The sequence below is a fragment of the Calonectris borealis genome, chromosome 2, assembly GCF_964195595.1.
Source record: "Calonectris borealis chromosome 2, bCalBor7.hap1.2, whole genome shotgun sequence".
Lineage (NCBI taxonomy): Eukaryota > Metazoa > Chordata > Aves > Procellariiformes > Procellariidae > Calonectris > Calonectris borealis.
In genome coordinates, this window is record NC_134313.1 from 170,623,083 (window position 1) to 170,640,576 (window position 17,494).

At 47.9% G+C, this 17,494-nt stretch overlaps 1 protein-coding gene and 1 long non-coding RNA gene across 6 annotated transcripts in view; one reads left to right on the forward strand and one right to left on the reverse strand.

Annotated features, from left to right (window-relative positions):
• The first annotated feature begins 1,462 nt into the window (after positions 1-1,462).
• Positions 1,463-17,494, forward strand: part of DHX30 (DExH-box helicase 30) — a 37,000-nt gene continuing 20,968 nt past the window's right edge. Inside the window, exons 1-3 of one of the 4 annotated variants that reach the window (XM_075144443.1) lie at positions 1,463-1,544; positions 2,579-2,701; positions 7,690-7,741. In XM_075144443.1, coding sequence (XP_075000544.1) covers positions 7,711-7,741 — 31 coding nt within the window. In that variant the 5' untranslated portion in view covers positions 1,463-1,544; positions 2,579-2,701; positions 7,690-7,710. Of the gene's footprint in view, positions 1,545-2,578; positions 2,702-3,697; positions 3,781-7,689; positions 7,742-11,649; positions 11,875-11,906; positions 12,327-17,494 lie in introns of those variants that run through there. The other 3 variants (XM_075144441.1, XM_075144439.1, XM_075144440.1) reach the window with 3 other exon arrangements.
• LOC142079715 (uncharacterized) lies at positions 1,542-3,457 on the reverse strand. Of its 2 annotated transcripts, none has more exons than XR_012672765.1 (3): positions 2,855-3,457; positions 2,294-2,489; positions 1,542-1,783 (listed from the first exon to the last, which is right to left on the reverse strand). It is a non-coding gene; the product is annotated as an uncharacterized LOC142079715 (long non-coding RNA). The 2 variants fall into 2 exon arrangements; XR_012672764.1 differs by having other exon boundaries at positions 2,278-2,489.

Genomic DNA, 17,494 nt, shown 5'->3' on the forward strand with positions numbered 1-17,494 from the left:
ACTGTGACAGAAAGAGCAGCAATCAGTCTGAGTTCTGCTGACAATAAGCTTCTATAAAATTACGTTAACGTTCTATTAGGCCCTTTGTCTTTAGAACTGCAACAAGAAAAAAAAAATAGCCAAGTATGACCACATGCAGAACGGTATGAGCAAGCCTGCAAGATAGTCTAACATAACCGGATTGTAGAGGTGTTAGATCTTAAAAGGTCTAAAAAGAGTATCAGCTACTCATTTCATTCATTGAATGAGAGCTACAGTGTCTGGATTGTAATAAAAGACAGTAAATTAAAATGAAATTAAGAAGGATGTTCTACCAAAATTACAACCAGGCTTCATTGCTTGCACGCACTGAAAACTGAACAGTCTCAAAAACCAGAATCTTTTTTTTTGTGGGTTTTTTTTTTTAAATACAATAATTTTCATGATTTCTTAGGAATTTCACTTGGGAAAGAGACATATCAACCTGATACGTCTCTATTCTCATTTAAGGATGGGCAATGGGGATGTCTTTTTTTGACTAAAGCAACGCTGTCCCTCAGATGGTGCTGACCACCCGGCCCCTTCTCTGGTAACTTTTAAACCTGCTAACTAGTTTCAAATAAACTCAACAGAGGCATTTAAAAAAAGCAGAGATACCAAGTTCTCCAGTGGAAATGACGAGTAAAATCAGCCCCCTTCCCACATGCGGTGGTGTGGGCTCAAGCAGTCTGGACACAACGGCCACAGAGTGATTTTCATGGCTTTTGCGCTGCTTGCTGTCTGTTGTACAGCCGACAGTGAAGGGACATGGACAGAAGAGGGGTTAATGGAGGAGGGGCAGTTTAGGGGACACGGCTGGGAAAATACATGGATTTTTAGGTGTCTAGGTGAAGATCTAAGGCAGATAGGGCAGGAATACAGAGAGGAGCTGCAATGGTTGTACAGCAATTTGGTTAACTAGAGGGCAATCGACAGGAGACTGTTTTCTGTTAGTTCTGCTGGACATGGTATTTTTAAGATTTTTTTTTTCAGAACAGAAATAGATTATTAGATAAACAAAGCTTGGGAACAAAAAAAGAAAACTCAAAATACTGTCTGTAGTTTTTATCTTCATTTTACAGGTACAAGGAGTGATAAACTGTATTTAGATCTTACTAAAAACAGCCTTTGCAGCATCTCTTAGGTTACTTGGAAAAGAGACTACAAAGTAATACTAGTAAAAATATTGTAGGAAGCAAATAGAGAACTATAATTAAATGATCATGCTTTAGATGGCTTGACATGTTCTCTACAAAGTCATTGTATTACAGCAATTTTCCATTCTAAGCCCCCAGAAACAAACTGCTTTACTTGTTACTTAACAGCTGACTTTTGAATGATTATGCAGGCTTTTTAAGCTAAGCCAGTAATAATGGCATAAGTTACTCCCCTTATCTTAACACTTTCTTTCATTGTCCTTGTTCTTATCTGTAACCACTACAGGGGGATGAAGACTACCCATTAACCTTTCGGCCTTCAGAGTCTACAGAAATAACTGGACTTCACGCTCCATCTTCTGAATAAAGGTGCGGTAGCTGGAGACCCCTAAGCATCTGCTTCAGATGCAGATTTTCTATATTCTTTGCCACTTCCTCCCATCCCACATGCGTTCTTCAGTCTGTCTTACCTAGACTTTGGGTTCTGCGAGCAAGCAGATAAATCTTAGGGAAGTTCCAGTTTGGCACACTCTTACCCCGAGATGAGTTCCTTTCCATCATGTTTTGGCTCGTGTCCTTTGTACAACTGACATGAAGATAGCCGTGGCCTGCACACCACAGTAAGAAACAGAGAAATTCAGTAAGCTTAAATCATCCTGGGCATCTCAACACTTCTCGGTGAAGAAAGTTTTTAAGTAGTAAGAATGTTTTCAAATGTGATTTCAATCTCACCAGAACAAAGCTTTTCTTGGGATTGATACTCTGAAAGGTTTATTTTATAAATATGTGGATGATACGAAAAATCACAGTGAATAGAAAAGGCCAGAAAAACAAGTGAAGAACTCTGCATGCAAATAAGCTGTTAGGTAGTAATTGCTAAAACCTCTATCAAAACCACATTGAGTTTAGTGTTAAATTACCACACAGAACTTAAGACTTTCAAATTTTCCATAATTTTAAGTCTACCCTTTCCCATGTTTGCATTGCTGTACGAGTTCACGTTGCCAGAGAATCAGCAATGCGATGGCAAATCGTCACACCCAGGCTACAACTATTTTTCCCTCATAAATTAAGCGACCCTCATTGCATGTTTTCTGCTAACCATTAATGAAGCTCACCGTTGCACCCACGCAACTCCAGCGTTTTGTAGAAAGCAGACACATTTTGGCTTGTGGCTGTTGAGAACCCGAGCGTAAAAGTCCTTGCACTCTCCTGCTGTACTGGCTTCTGACGGCAGTGAAAAGCGAGGAAACGCCACAAGACCTCCATGTGGTTTACAGGTTGCCACTCAGTATCTTCGGGCAGTGCCTGGAACTACACACAAGCATTTAATTAGGCGATTACTGCAAACCAGGGCCTTAATAACGCAGGGGACAAACGCTGCTTCTTTTTGCTCGCATTAGGATTACTCCAGTGAGAAGCAGCGATGAGCCTTGTGCTGCAACGAAGGAGGAACTAGCCCAGTCCAGTTTCAGCCCGAAGCGGGCACCTGCATTGTGTATATTCAGCAGATCCAACTCTAACCAGTAAGTGAATATTTAAGATCAGGAGCAAGTTTCTACCTATAGATACATACAGCAAGTCGGTTAAATATTAACACGGTTGTTAAGGCTGGTGGCTGCTTAATATGTTGATATATTAATGATGCGCATGGCTTCCCCTGAGTCAGGCAACATTACCCGGGGCGCAGCGTTCCTGAGGCTGGAGAGCTCCACGTTTTCCCGCTACCAGCACAGGCCTCACCCGAAGACTGAGCCTGAGCTTCAGTCCAGAACAGGTTCATCAGTGCCGGCGGCCCCTGCTCAGGCAGCTCTCCTCCCGGCTCCGCAGCCCCGCAGGAATGGCATCGCACCCCCAGGCCCTGCAGCCAGCCGGGGAACCCAGCCCCGGAACCCAGCCCCGGCCCGGGGCAGCCCGCCCTGCCCTTCGGACCCGGCGGGGCCAAGCGTTGGGCCCCGGGCCCAAGCGGCAGCGCCCGCCCGGGCACGGCAGCCGCTCTCTCGCTAGGGAGGGCGAAACTCACACGGCGACCCGTGTCTCCCCGCAAGCCTCGAGCTCCGGGAAGCCGAGCGGGAGCCGGCCTCTCCCCGCCCCGGCCCGGCCCAGCGGCGGGGAGCCAGGCCCCAGCCGGTCTCCTCAGCGCCGCGCGCCGCCGGCCCCGCGCTGAGGCGGAGGAGGCGGAGGCGCCACAAACGGCCGCGGCCCTGAGGTCGGCGGGGGGCGCAGAGGCGGCGGCAGCGGCCGGGACCTACCGCGGGGCCGGGGCCGAGGCCGGGGCCGGGGTCGGGGCCAGGCCTCACCGCGGGGCCGGGGCCGGGCCCGGGCCGCACCGCGGGCCCCCGCAGGCCGCGCCGCCCGTTGGCGCCAGCCGTTGCCATGGGGAGAGGCCCCGCCCCGCGCCCACGCGTGGCCTCGCACACTCGTGCCTCTCGCCGGTGGAGTGGGGGGGCGGGGGGACAAGCGAGCGGGAGGTTTCACATCCGTGGGAGGGGGCGGAAGAAACCGCGCCGGGAGCGGGCGGCGCCCCGGAAGCGGATCGCGGGGGCTCTTGGGAGTTGTAGTCCGAGCGGCGGCGGACCGGCGCCAGAGAGTTGGTTGTGAGGAGGTAGGTGTCGGGGAGCGGGACCGGCGCCGCTCCGCCCGGGGGGGCTCGGGCCGCGCGGTGCGCGGCGGGACCGCGGCGCGGAACCCGCGGTCGAGGCCCGGGGGGGGCCGCGGCCTGAGGAAGGGCGGCGGGGGGACGGGGAAGGAGGGGGAAGGATGGCTCCGAGACGGAGCCGGGCGGGTGGCGGCGGCGGGGGGACCGGCGGGGCCGCGCCGCGCGGGGCTGAGGCGATGGGCCGGGGGGGCGGCGGCGGGGCCGAGCGGCGCGGAGCCCCGGGGCCGAGGGGGGGCGGCGGCCAAGCCCAGGCGCGGTGCCCGCCCAGGGGGGCGGGAGCCTCGGCCTGAGGGGAGCCCCGGCCCGCGGGAAGGGGCCGTGCGGGGGCCTGGGCCTGTGCGGCCGGGCGGGGCGGGCGGGGATGCCCCGCGGATGGGGCACCGGGCGTGTGCGGGGCGGGGGCGCGGGCTGCTGCCCGCCGCTGCCCCGGTGCAGCCGCGGGGGGCCGGGGAGCGCGGGCGGCGGGGGCGCGGAGCCGGCCGTCCGAGCTCCGGGGCGCCTCTCCCCTCGGGTTTTGGGCGAGTGGCCGGAGGGGAGAGCCCGGGCTGGAGGGGGAGCTGAGCCCCGCTCCGGGGCGACCCGGAGACGGCCTGGGGAGCTGGGCTCTCCCCTGGTTTTCTGATCCGTGCCGTGGGGAAGCCTTCGCTCCTGTTACAGAGCTGTTCTCCGGCATGGCTCGCAGCCCTTTTCTTAGTTTAGTCTCTCCCTTGCCTTCCTGTAACTCACTCTGTTGTCACTAGCGGCACCATTTTTTTCCCCGTGGTCATTGGAACCGTGACGCTGGGTTGCCCGTTCAGTCCACAACGCTTGGTCTCGTGAGCGGTGGGTGCCCAAGAGCATCCAATGCCCAGTCCTACCTCTAGTGCTTTATTGTCCCCCCTTCCAGCCTGTCAGAGTTCAGCAACCGGAATCCTGCAGAATTAGGATTGGTGAAGAAAGGTTTCTTGCACAGATCCACCCCTTCTTTGGCCCAAATAGCTGAAAGTCAAACTTTCACTTTGCATGGACTGCAGTGTAGGTGATCCTTGAGGGTGAATGATATGTAAGAGAACACAATTTCTCCTTTGTTCTCACTCAAAGCACTTGGGGCTATACCTCTTCATACACAGCTGGAATATCACAGTAGACAAAAATCAGAAATTCTGTGATATTCACTGCATCTTGATGTACTTTCTTCTTGGGAATGTGGTTTCTCCCCATACGTGCGTGTAGCTATTTTCAAGTGGATCAAGGAAACCCAACAGAGACCCAATTCCCAGGCCTTTGGGATTTTATCTAACAGTTTCCAGTGCCACATTCACTGGTTTCACTCTTTGTCTTTGCAGTAGGGGCATTATTGCTAACAAACTTCTAGCGTCTCTTTTGCCATCTGGGATTCTAGCACTTTGCCAGGTGTGAGGCATCAGGCGCTCTGCAGTTGGATGGCATCATCGTGCACGGTTGATTCTCATTCCAAATATACCATTGCCTTGTCCGTAAGAGTCCTGTGTCATCTGCGTAAGAGTCCCTTCTGCGTAAATCCAGTGTCCTACGAGGCCCCACATCTCTCTCCTGTCATCAGAGCCTGACAAAGTATATTTTGAATCTTCCAGTGTGTCCCCCTTTCAATGATGTTCATTTCAGTGAACGGTGAAGCAGCTGCCGTAGTTGGACACCTTTTTTTTTTTGCTATCACGATCTTCAGCAACAAAAACCTGGGCTTTCCACCCAGCTGCTGGCTGTGCTGAAACTGATCCCAGTTCAGGATCCTCTGTGTTCACACCTACCAGATCTGGTCCTGAGTAATCCAGTGATGGTGCTGCAGGGGCTGATCTTTTAATGACCTGTACCTTAAACCTAAGTTTATCTGGCCAAGCTCTCCTCTCTCTGCTTTGACCATGTTCCTACGGGATGCTCAAGCTTCAAGTACTCGAATTCTTCCATGCCATTTAAAAGGGATCCCTCCTCAGGGGATCAGCAAGAGCTGGATTCTGTTCATGGACCTCACCTGGATTGTTTCATCTCTCTACGCCTTTATTCTCTTCCCTGTCCTGTCCCCGCTCCCACCCACTCTGACTTCAGCTCTTTTAGGCTCAGGGCTGCTGTTGGTCGCCAACAGTAGGCGAGTCTCCATCTCAACTTGGGATCTACAGGCGCGATTATAAATAACAACTTTGTTAGACTCTTGCTTGTCAATGGGGCTCTTGGTTGTTAATCTTGTAAGATCATCCATGTAGGGTTTTCAATTTTTTTTTTTTCTTGGTCTTGAGCAGAAAAAAAGCATTTTCTTCAACTTTGTCTTGCATTTATTTTTGGAAGTGCCCTTCTGCCCATCCCAGTGTAGGTGAGATGTTCTTTCTTCTCTTTTCCACTAATTTGTGCTCTGTAGGTAAGCCTTGCAATTTATCTGCCTGAATGGTACATTGCCCCAGAAAGTTGTTGTAGACGACATTCTCTGGAATACACTGAGCCTGTCTGCAAGCAAAGAGCTTCTGTCATGCTTAAAAATTTGTGAGGAAGATGCGGCCGATACCTCTGTGACTTAGATTTAAGAATATATGGCAACATTCCCTGTCATACTCCTGGTTGTCTCTCTCCAATGACTTCAGAGTGTTCAAGGACTTGCTCTTTCGTGTCGGAGTAATATTGGACTCATACAATTTATCAGAAATACTGTTGTTGGCTTTAAGATGGTTTGTGCCTTGACTGAGATGATCCCGACGTGAAGGGGGCACAAGACGGCTATGTGGTCCGCTCTTTGCACTTTCAATTTGCATTCCTCCCGTGACTTAGCTCCACGGTTGAATGCTTCAGCCTTAAGAATCTTGCTCGACTACCACAAAAGAGTTTTCTAACTTTGTTCAGTGCAGTGAGTTAGTTATACCAAGGATGTTTTCCTCTGCCAGTCTTGATAATTACTACAGCATGTATGGTTTTTCATTTTTAAACAAGTCAAATGACTGTGTTTTTATTTATTTAGTCATTGAAAAAGACAAAGTGTAGACTTGTCAGCAACAGCAGGGTTGTTTTCATGTGCCCGTAGGGAGGTGACTTGCTGAACAAGGTGTCGTGTCCGTATAGTTCTGTCCTGAAAGCGGTGTTATTTTAGGCCTTGTTTGCTGTTGCTGAAGTAAACAGTAATTTTGTCATTAGTTTCACTGAAAGCAAAAGTGAGTAATTTGAAAGAATAATAATTGTAGGATATTAATTGTGTGGGAATAGCCATTAATATGGATAGTTAATGTTAGCTTTGTGTAAATGAGGACCCTCACTGATCTGATCCAAGTTTGTTAGAAAATCCTTGTTACTCTGTTATCAAGAATGCCTAAAATGTATTTAGTATTCGGCATGACAGATAAAGCACCCCAAAACAAAGTTGATGGTTGTTTTTTTTTTCTTATTTGAGTGAAAGCTATTTTAATAAGAAATTAAAATAGGAAGTTTGACGTCATTTCAGCAAAGAACATTATCAAAAGTACACGTCTCTTTCTTCCCTTGTTTTGCTTTAAAAAGGGGGAATAATGGCAGTGGTCTACCTACCTGTGGCATTCTGGCTTAAAAAGGTTTTCAAAAATATCCCCAAATCAATATCATCACAGAAGCAAAGCGCTTCCGAAACCTACAAACCACTGGTTGAGAAGACACTTCCTCCCTTTGGGTGTAGAGCAGCCAGGTATAACAGGAGAGCAAACAGTACACGCGCGATTCAGATGAAACAGGCTGAATACAATTCACCAAGGTGAAATTTGTTGAGGACTATCAGCTTTGTCTTGGGCTAAAGACAACTAGTTTCAGAAGTGCTAAGCACTTGAAACATCTCAAAGGAAATATTAATTCTAACTTCCTATTTCTTTTTGCTACCTTTTGCTTTCCTAGGAATCAACCCTTTTCACTGTGATGGAGATGTTCTCGCTGAATTCCCTTAAAGGTAAGGACCTGAGACAACCTTCAATTCAACTCTTTTTTTTTAATTCAGATATTTAATACTATAGCAGATTGATGAAGAAAATTAATTTGTAAGAAACAGTACTCTTCTCCTCTATGCTGAATAAATGAGAGGTTTGTCCTACAGATGTCTTTGTCAGACTTCCTTCTCAATGCATTAGGGACAAAAAAGGAAGTTGAGATGACTGTACCAGAACTAGCGATAGCTAGTCATTAGGATGCCAATTTTTATGTTTGAGAGACACTTTATCTCTGAGGGGAGCCCAGCGTGCAAAATTCGCACTTTAAGTGTAAAGCGAGGATGGTTGTTGTAACCAGTGTAACTCCATTCTGTCTTGGTGAGTGTAGCGCATGAGTTAAGTGTTGCAGGTAAGCTTGGTTACAGTAAGTACAAGCGAGTATTTCAGGGAAACAACAGAATTTGGAAGGGGAGAAGACCTGTTGTGTTATCCTATAGATGACAATGTAGACTTGTTTGCTATTCAGCTTAAAGTAAAGGCTTTTTTTGCCTTTTAATTTTACCCTCCTAAACATACCTGCATCCTTTTGTACCAATTCAGTAAGTGCTTTCTCCTTGGTGTTCGCATACTTTAAATATCCATCAACTGTTATCGTGTCCTTTTTTTCCCTGTCATTGCTTTGCCAACCTCTTTCTTTAGATCATATTTTTTCTTAAGAAATCCCTCCAGTCACTGGCTGTTTTTTGTTTTCCTTTGTTCTTTCCTGAACTCCATTACTTGGTCTTAAAAGAAGGTGCATAGAATGGAATAAAATATTCCAGATATGGCTGAACCAGTGACGGATCTCTACCTCCTGTCTCAGGGAAGTCATGCTTCTGCTTTAGCGCTTGGGGAACACAACAGTGTGCCAGCCATTCTTGTAACGCTGCCATGCTAGTGAGTCACCAATATTGTGGGTTCCGTATTTAAAACAAAAATTCCCAGAATGTTTTATAAGTCCAGAGCGTTAATTATGTACAAAGTAATTTTAGCTGGGAATAAAAACCCTCTCATCTGTCAAATAGTGTGAGCTGGGTTGGAGTCTGAGACAGAGAGAAGGAACTTTTCCTGTGAGGGCTAGTGGTTTGTCATGGCCAGACTGGGACTCTGGGTGCTGTAACACTTGCGCTCGGGGGGAAAAGGAAGTCTTTAACATAAGGTGGCGTGTTAACGAGCTTCTGCATGGCGCTGCTGCCTCTGCAAGGGCTTGGCTAGAGAAGATGAATTAACCACAACTCATCGAAGTGAGCCTGAACTGGCAAAGCCTGGGAAGATTGCTTTAAGTGATTATTTATATGCTGTTTAACGCTCATCTCTGCAGAATAAAGATCTTTGGATTCAATATGTGGAATCTGTGACTTCTGGAATTTTTTAATAAATTGAGTCTTAACTATTTTTTCTGTGCTCATAAGATAATTTTTATATCATTTACGGTGACAAACCACTAGCCCTACTCATGTCTAACTTTCCGTGCAGCAGCACACTGTCTTTCAGCATCTTCTCCCAGATTTCTCCTTCCCACTGACTGTGTGTTTCCAAGATTTTCCCTAGACATGTACTTTATTTATCTGTTTTCTTTTGTTTGTTTTGCTTTTAATCATTGTGGTCTCCAGCCATGGTTTTCATCTCCTTAGGGCTCTTGTTACCTTTTGTGTTTCTTCTCTGATGTTCACAACTTGAAACAGCTGACTAGCTGTTGTTATTTTTTTTTTTCTTCACTGCTAGACAGCTTATTGCCTTATCTAGAAAATGCTAAATAAACCAGCAACTATATCAAGTTAAGTAGTTTCACAGCAGATTCCTCTTCCCAGAAGGATGTGTTAATGTTTACATACTATTTCCAGCCACCCTTTCTTTCTAGTCCTCCTTGAAGCTTTTGTTTCCAAACCAACTGAAGTTTATTTCTGAAAGTAAGAGTTCGTGCAACGTGCTATCAAAAGATTTACGTATAATTCATTTCCTTAAATTGAGTGACTTGGCTAGCATGACTGTTTTCCTTTTTAGTGGACCAATGCTCTTAAAATTTGTAATCTAAGCCTTTATAATTGGAGTGCCAGAATAACTTTCATGTCTTTCAAAAAAAAAAAAAAGGTCTTTTTTGTATCTTCTGTTGCTGCTTCAAGATCTGGGTTTTTTTGTTAGCTTTTGGTTTTTTTAGTACAAAATAACTACACAGACAAATCACTAGCTAATTCACAGAGGTTCTAAAAAGTGTGCATATAGGAAAAGGCAATTTGGTGTAGTAAGATTTTTTTTTTTTTTGAGTGTTCATGTATGCTTTTCCAAAAGTGTTTTTTTTTATACAGGGTTATGTTTGGTAACTCTCCACTTCTTGAACCTCTTGTGGAATACAGGCTTTGTAAAACTTAGGTGTACAATTATGTTAGTTAATCCTTTCGTGGCTTATTGAAGATTTCCCTTTCTGATTTAAAAACAAACAAAAAAACCCACCACCCCCTTTTTTTCATCGTGATGCTTAAACAACCATCCACGTAAAATCCACAAAATAGTCACTGAGTAATAAGGTGTTTGACATAAAAATGATACCCTGGTTTAAAGAAACACACAAATTAATGGTAGTCCCAGGTGTATGTTGCAGCCAGAGATAATAAAATTTGTATACATTAATTGCTTAGAAAAATAATTCAGACTTAAAAAAAAAAAATCCTGTAGTGTTTGAATTTCAACCAGCACTACCGCATTGAGAATTTTATGCCTCAGATACAAAATAATTCGTGTAGAACCAAGTAACAGGGGAGTCGACTTAGGGAGAAAGTGTAAGAAGGGAAAGTAGGGAGAAATGCGTAAGAAGGGAAAGTGCTGCCTCGTTAGTGTTTATCTCAAATGTTAGTAAACAATGGGCTGCAAGCGGACTTTATTTTTAGTAACATACGCTCGAACATGAATTACTTAGTCTGCAGGTGTGTGTGTTAGGGTGCGGGTGGGGTGTGTGCATAGCTGGAGAGAAGAAACCCCAAACGGCTTTCAGGTTCCAGGGCGGTTTCTGAATTTCCCCTTCTGAATCGTTCTTGCAGTCACTTGTATTAAAACAATCAGAAAGATCGCTTTGCCTGTAAATGTGCAAGGATTGCAAGAAATGTGTGCAGGAGTGAAACCGAGGGCAGCCAAACGCTGTTGAAAGCATAGTAAAAATTGCATGTGTGTTTTTTCCTCTACTTAGAGAAGGTTAGTAACGATTCTAAAATAAAATCCATAGTTGGAGGACTGGCCCGCGGATTGTGTTTGCAGTATCATCACCAGGTTGCTCAGATCTTGGAGCAAGTGACTCATCTCTGTGTGGTAACGTTTCCTTGAGCGTGTGAAGACATCCTATTTTTTGGGGGGGTTTGTGACACCTACAAAATATTCACAAAACCCTTTGAGACGACCCGTGTCCGTATCGCGGGATGCACTGTCGGTGTACGAGCACACGCTTTGACTTGCTGCGTTGTTTCTGTTTGATGCGCACGTGTCGGGAGGACAAACGACTCCAGGCAGGGCTGGTAGAGCTCAGTGATGCAAGTTGATGTTTTAAAAGAGGAAGAAAATGTCTTTCTGCTGGTTTAGCGCTTCAGCGGGCGCCGCGAGTCCTGCGCACGGCGGCTGGCACCTCGCAGGCAGGAGCCCGGTAAACTTCTGCCGCTCTCTGCCTCGGCAGGGACACGAAAGCAGGTTCTTTTTCGTTTCCTTTTCCCCTCCTTGGCTGTCTGCAGGCTGGCCCCGCGTGGCGTGGCGGGGACGCTGCGCGGGGATCTGCCACGCGTGGGCTCAGCGTCCTCCCGGTTACGGTTCAGGGGGTCCCTGCGCCAGGTCCTCCCGCCCGCCAGGGGGCGCTGCGGCGCGGACGGTGCCTTCCCGCCGGGGCGCCCGGCCGCGTCTCTGTCCGCGCCCTGCCTGAAGCCGGCGCCGGACAACCTCAAGATGGCGGCGCTGGGACTGCTGCTGCAGGCGGCGGCGGCCTGCGGCTCGGCCGGGCCGCTGCGCCTCTGCCGCTGCTACCGGGCGGCGCCGGGGGCGCGCGGGCTCTGCACCCGGCTGCCGGCGCCCGAGAGCCCCGAGGAGGCGAGGCAGGAGGAAGAGCCGGGCGCCGAGGAGGAGGACGCCGCCATGGTGAAGGGTGAGCCGGCGGCGAGGCGGGGCGGGGGGAGGAACCGGCGGCGCCCCCGGTGTGCGCGGCCCGGCGGCCGGGGAAGCCGCGCCGCGCCGGCCCCGCACGCAGCGGAAGGGAGGAGCGAGCCCCGCTGCTCGGTGCTGGGAGGAGGGAGCGTGAACGCGCCGCACGTCCCTCCCCCCGCGCCTGCAGCCGGGCCGCGCCGCCCGCCGGCCTCCTCTCGCTCCGGGCGGCTGGGCTAGGCCGCATCGGGCCGCCCGCAGCTCCCCCTCCACCGCCGGCTGGGAGGGGCGACCGGGGCCGCGTCGCGGGCGGGCGGCCATCGCGGGAGAGCGGCGCGGCCTTGAGCGACCCTGCCCCGGGGAAGGGGCTCCTCGCCGGGATGCGCGGCAAGGGAGAGGAGCCTGCGAGCTGCGGCGGTGTCTGCACGCACGGCTGCGCCGCTGCCGCCGCCGCAGGTAACGGGCCGGTGGCGGTCGGTGCGCCTTGGGGGGCGGGGGGGGCCGGCGGCCGGTGCGGGGAGCTCCGGCAGCCGCCGGCGGGCAGCCGGGGCCGAGGCCTTTGTGGTAGCCCCCGCCGCGCTGCGCGGGTGTGCGGAGCTCTTTGTTGGCGGCGTGCGGACCGGGAGAGTTGGGTTTCTCCAGAAAACGGAGAGGGGGTGCGGAGCCCTTCGGCTCAAGGTCGCCGGTTTGAAGGCGGGCCGAGCGAGCCCCGGGCAAAAGTCCTTGCCGCTTCTGATCGCCCACCGTGACCTGACGCGGGAGAAGAATCATAAATGGATCTTTCGCTAGAAATCCTGATGGATTGAGCACGCCCATCGAGCATCCGCCAGGAAAACTGCTCTGCCGTCGCCGTGCAGCAAGTTCCGTTAGGTCGGAGCTGGAGCGCGCTGCGGGAGCAGGCTGCGGGCGGTTCGGAGCGTCGCTTTATCTGCGTTTCGTGTACAAAGGGCTTCGGTCTGGCCTTCCACCAGGTGGTCTCGCTGCCTGAGCTGAATGAAACGCTAATCGAGATATGGACAGCTCTCGTTAACGTAGATCCTGGTATTTGCGGTGTCCGTAAATCTGGCCAGGGGTGATGTCTCTGTCTAAAGCTTGGGAGATTTCTTTTCTCTTTTGGATGTCAGTCTTTCAGCCTACAACAGAGTTGTGTGTGAGAGGGCGTGGGGTTCAGGCATTTGAAGGGTAGATGCCTTCCTGCTGTTCAGAAGGAATCGTTACTTTTTTAAAAGAATATTTGAAAGTGTGTTTTGATGTCACATTTTGACAATTGCTTTTTGTTAGATTACGAAGCATGAAGAATGCTTCTAGTTCAGAAAGATACGAGTAGTTTTGTGCCGGAGGTTACTGCTTCCAGGCTGTGACTTGAACTACTACATTTTCCCTTTTAAAATCACTGGTTTAGTCTGAGTTTTGTTTCTTAGGCTGTAATCTTCCGCTTTGGAAATTTGGTTTAGTATTACATAGAAACTACTTCTTTCTTTTTTTTTTTTTTTTTTTTGGTGCTTCCTTCCCACCCTCCAGCCCTTTTTTTTTATTAGTATTACCTTCTCTCTGTAGTTTCTGAATTCTTTGGGTTTTAGTTTCATTTTCCTTTCAGAAGCCTTGCTGAGCTTTATCTTGTAGTTCAGAGTCAGATGGTCTTTGATTGTTACATTCAAGCTGTTCAACAGAGCAAATTAACTTACTTCTAAAGTAAATGCTAAACCACCCCAAATTATTGTTTAATGAGCTGGTTCAGGTGTTGCCTGAGAAAAGTAGTAAACCAATTTTTTTTCCTTCTCTCTTTAGTACTTCATTCTTCAGCACTTTTTCTAACAGCATTTTCAGAGAGTACTTGAGTACTTTATCGTTGGGCTTTGGTTCGCTTTCCTGGCGTGCCTGCTCACCAGCACAGTTCCATGTCGTGGACTGTCCCTGTCACCCAGAGCTCAGGGGTGCCAGTGGGGACGCGGCTCCAGACAGTGGGGGATGCCCGGCAGCCATGCGAGGGCCACGTGGGGAGAGCTTGCTGGGGTGGGCCTCGTCCTTCCGATTTGTGTGGTGGATTGACCATGCGAGGCTCTTCTGGTGAGAGTTTGGCGATACTGGAAGATTCATTTGACATGAGCAAATAAAAAGTCCTCAGGGTCTTGTCGTAAGTCTGCTCTACCTGTACAGCTGCTACTTGAACACGTAGAGATCATAAAAGTTTTTTTAAAAAACTATGAGGGCAAGTTCTAAGCCTTCAACTTGTAAACTGGTGTCTTGTTAGCTATCCTCATTTGACTGCTTTTGTAACTAGCCTTGGATACAAATACGGAAAAAGCAGCTCTGATCTGAGGCCAGCTTAAAAAATGGCAGTGTTATATTGGTGTTAATATCTAAGGCTTCGCTTCATTGGCCTAGATGGTGGGATTTTGGAGTAGAATCTGTGAAGAAGAGAGCATCTCTGCCTACTCAGTCAGGTCTGTGGCACTTCTCGCTCTTTACTGAGACTTACATGATCTTGACCTCTGTTTTGCTCTAAGAAAGAATCTTTCTCTGAGACTAATTAAATTTGCCATTTCATAGTGTCACAGAAGAATTTAGGTTGGACTGAAGCTCTGGATGCCGTGTGGCCTGATCCCCTTCTCCGAGCAGGGTCAGACTGGAGCGAGTTGATGAGGGCTGTGTCCAGCTGAGTTCTGAGTGCCTCCAGGGATAGAGGTTGGCCATCGGTCATTCTCGTTCTCTGGTGATCTCACTTGCTTTTGAAGAAGCCTTATCAGTTTTACCAATTTTTAAGTTTGTTCTTGCATGTGTTTTTTATTACTGTGTGTACTTGAAAGCAGCCTTGGTCAGGGTCGCTAGATGATGGTTTAAAAAAAACCCCAAAAGCACCAAAAAGTAATATTGTTTTGGTGTACTCCAAACTAAACTGCCAGGTGGAACCTTCTCTGTCTCCCTCCATCTCTCCCCAGTAAAACATGTCTAGGCTGATTCCTTATGAAATGGATATTATGGAGCCACAGGGCTTTCTTCTTCCCTGTGAATTTTTGATGCGTTAGGAGCGTTCTTCACTGACTTGAATTTATTACTGCGGGGGCTTACATCTTGATGAGTGTTGTATTTAATAGTTTGTCCTTGCTGCTCATTTGTTGCTTCTCCAGGGATGCTCGTTTGTTGCTTCTCCAGGGAAGAGAATTTGAGGGAAGATAGAAACTGTTGAAATCGATCTAACGCTCCTCTGTCTTCCTTGAACAAGACTATGGGCCATTTTATTTGTGCTCTTGTTGTACCTGACAGTGTCTTTACTTGTCAGATTTGTTGGGGTTAATAGAAGGCTTAGCCACTACAGCTAGGAGCTTTGTTTCTCCTTTTTCTTTCAGCGTTGCTTGGAATTATCATTGACTGTCACAATCAAGTTAAACTAAAGCACTCACTGTCTTTGAGGAACTTAAATTAGTTAATTGGCTTCTTTGATAACCCCACCCTGAATTGTCTGCTATCCAAAACAGGCTTTTAATATTCCTTCGTGATCTCAGAGCTCGGACATCATATGTGGTCCTGGCTCGATAGGAATCGGGTATGAAAATAACTCTATTTTTTGTGGGAGTATTAGGTTATACTCCTTGCCTCCCCAGGGCTGTGACTACTGCAAATATGACTCCTACCCAAATACCCGTTCTCAGCAGTGAGAGAACTAAGACACTCTTTGGAGGAAGATGCCAAGGAATCCAATCTGGCAGGGAAGGAAACGTTCTGCAAATCCAGTTCTGCAATTTCGGATTGTTTCTTTAAAAACTAGGAGTGAGGCATGGCTTCATGCAAGATAAGATCCTTTCAGCTCTCAAATTCGGGGTAAGAATGGGCTGAGGGTAATCCATCAAGCCTTAGAGTCGCTGTTGATACGTCAGAGGGTACTGCTGAATATGGCATTGTCAGCTGTGAAGAATACATTGTGTCTCGGTTGGTAGTTCGGAGTCTGATCTGCAAGCCAGAACTAGGCTTTGTTATTTAGAGATCCTATTCTTCTTTGCTATAGAATGGATTAAATATTTAGTCCTGACTGAGGAGTCACCTCAGAATGTGAGAAATTGGCTCCGTCATTAGGTAATTGCATTTTTTGGGGGGCATTTGAGAAGAATGTACTTCTTACCTCTGCCTGTTACTTATCACAAAATTTCTCAGGGTATTGTTTTTGAAAGGGGAAGCAGCTAGAGGCCAAATCATACAGGCTGGTGCTAGAGGGTGGGTTTTTTTTTTTTAATTTCTCATTTATTAAGTGAATTTAATAGTGCATTTGGGAATTGTGTTACTACTCCTCCCTCCATGCGTCCTAGCGATGTGGAATGGAATGGAACTGCAGAGTGCCAAAATCTTAGTCATTTTTCCGGTTTTCTTGAACAGGTCAAAGGCTGAATGTAGTGGTGCTTACTGTATGATTAAGTAGAAATGTCACGTTTGCTGTATAATTACAGAAAATTGGCTTGTAGTTCTTCATTAGGCTGAGACCATTTTCATGCTCTCCTGGCCAACACATAGAAGGTAATTCATGGACAACTAGTGTTCCTAAGTCAGAGTACTTCCCGCATATTCCCCTGTAATTGTCCAAGAGTTTTGCCCAAGTATGTGTGAGAAATAGCAGCCTGTGGACTTTTTTATTATTCTTTATAATGGAAGATACTGTGGCTGACCATCATGCATATGAGAGTGGCAGAAAGCCCGTTGTGTGTTGCATGGTCTTTTCCACATTGGTATAGTTGAAGGAGATTGAGCAGGCAGCAGTTCTGATCTGTTCATTTTGACGCTGCCCTCTCAATACCAGCTTGTCCTCTACAAACCAGGTTGAAAAGTAACACCGAGCCAGTTCCATCTGCCAGTCAGAATTAGGCAATTGTCAAATTACAATGCGACCTGTCTTCAGACGATACCCAGCTCTTGACATCCTTATCGCAGGCCACGGAGGTTGTATTTCAGTGTCTCCCTGTACATGTTAAGGAATCCAAATTCCTTCTGTATCTGGTCCGTTTGGCTTCTGAAAGCGGTTTCTCTGAGATTCAGCTGGTTCTACGGTTTGGAGGAAGAAGTTGCAAAACTAAGTGTCACTAATAATTTTTTTTTTCTGAACTCTGGATGAGCATGCTGTTTCTTTTGCTGAGAAGGTGATATGATCACCAACGTGGTTTTTTGCTCTCCCTTACCCAAGTATCCACAGACTGACAAGTGTTGGGCCTGCAGTGGTACAACAAAACTCTTTTGCCTTCCCTAAAACTCCTGGTCAGCTTTCAGGTGAGCCCTCATAATACATCCTCATAACATCAGTTTTCCCTTGCTGAGCAGCTTCTTGGAGAATGTCTCTTCCACATGCCTGTATGACAGAGCCTTTCTCTTAAATACTTGCTTGCTTCTCTGGAACTAGTTACTGTGTATCTTCATTTTAGCAACCCTGCAATCAGAGTTTTCAGCAAAATGTGGTGGCAGATCTTGGTGACGCTCTAATAAGCACAACTGTTGGGTCATTTCTCCTCGGTTTTGGTAGCTCAAGCTGAAATTCCAGATTCTGGCAGTACCGATGATCGTGTGTTGCCGACTTCTGATTCATTACTGAAACTTCCCCTGAATAACTGTAGAGAATTAGAAGCCTTCTAAAAAGTAGTGCCCAA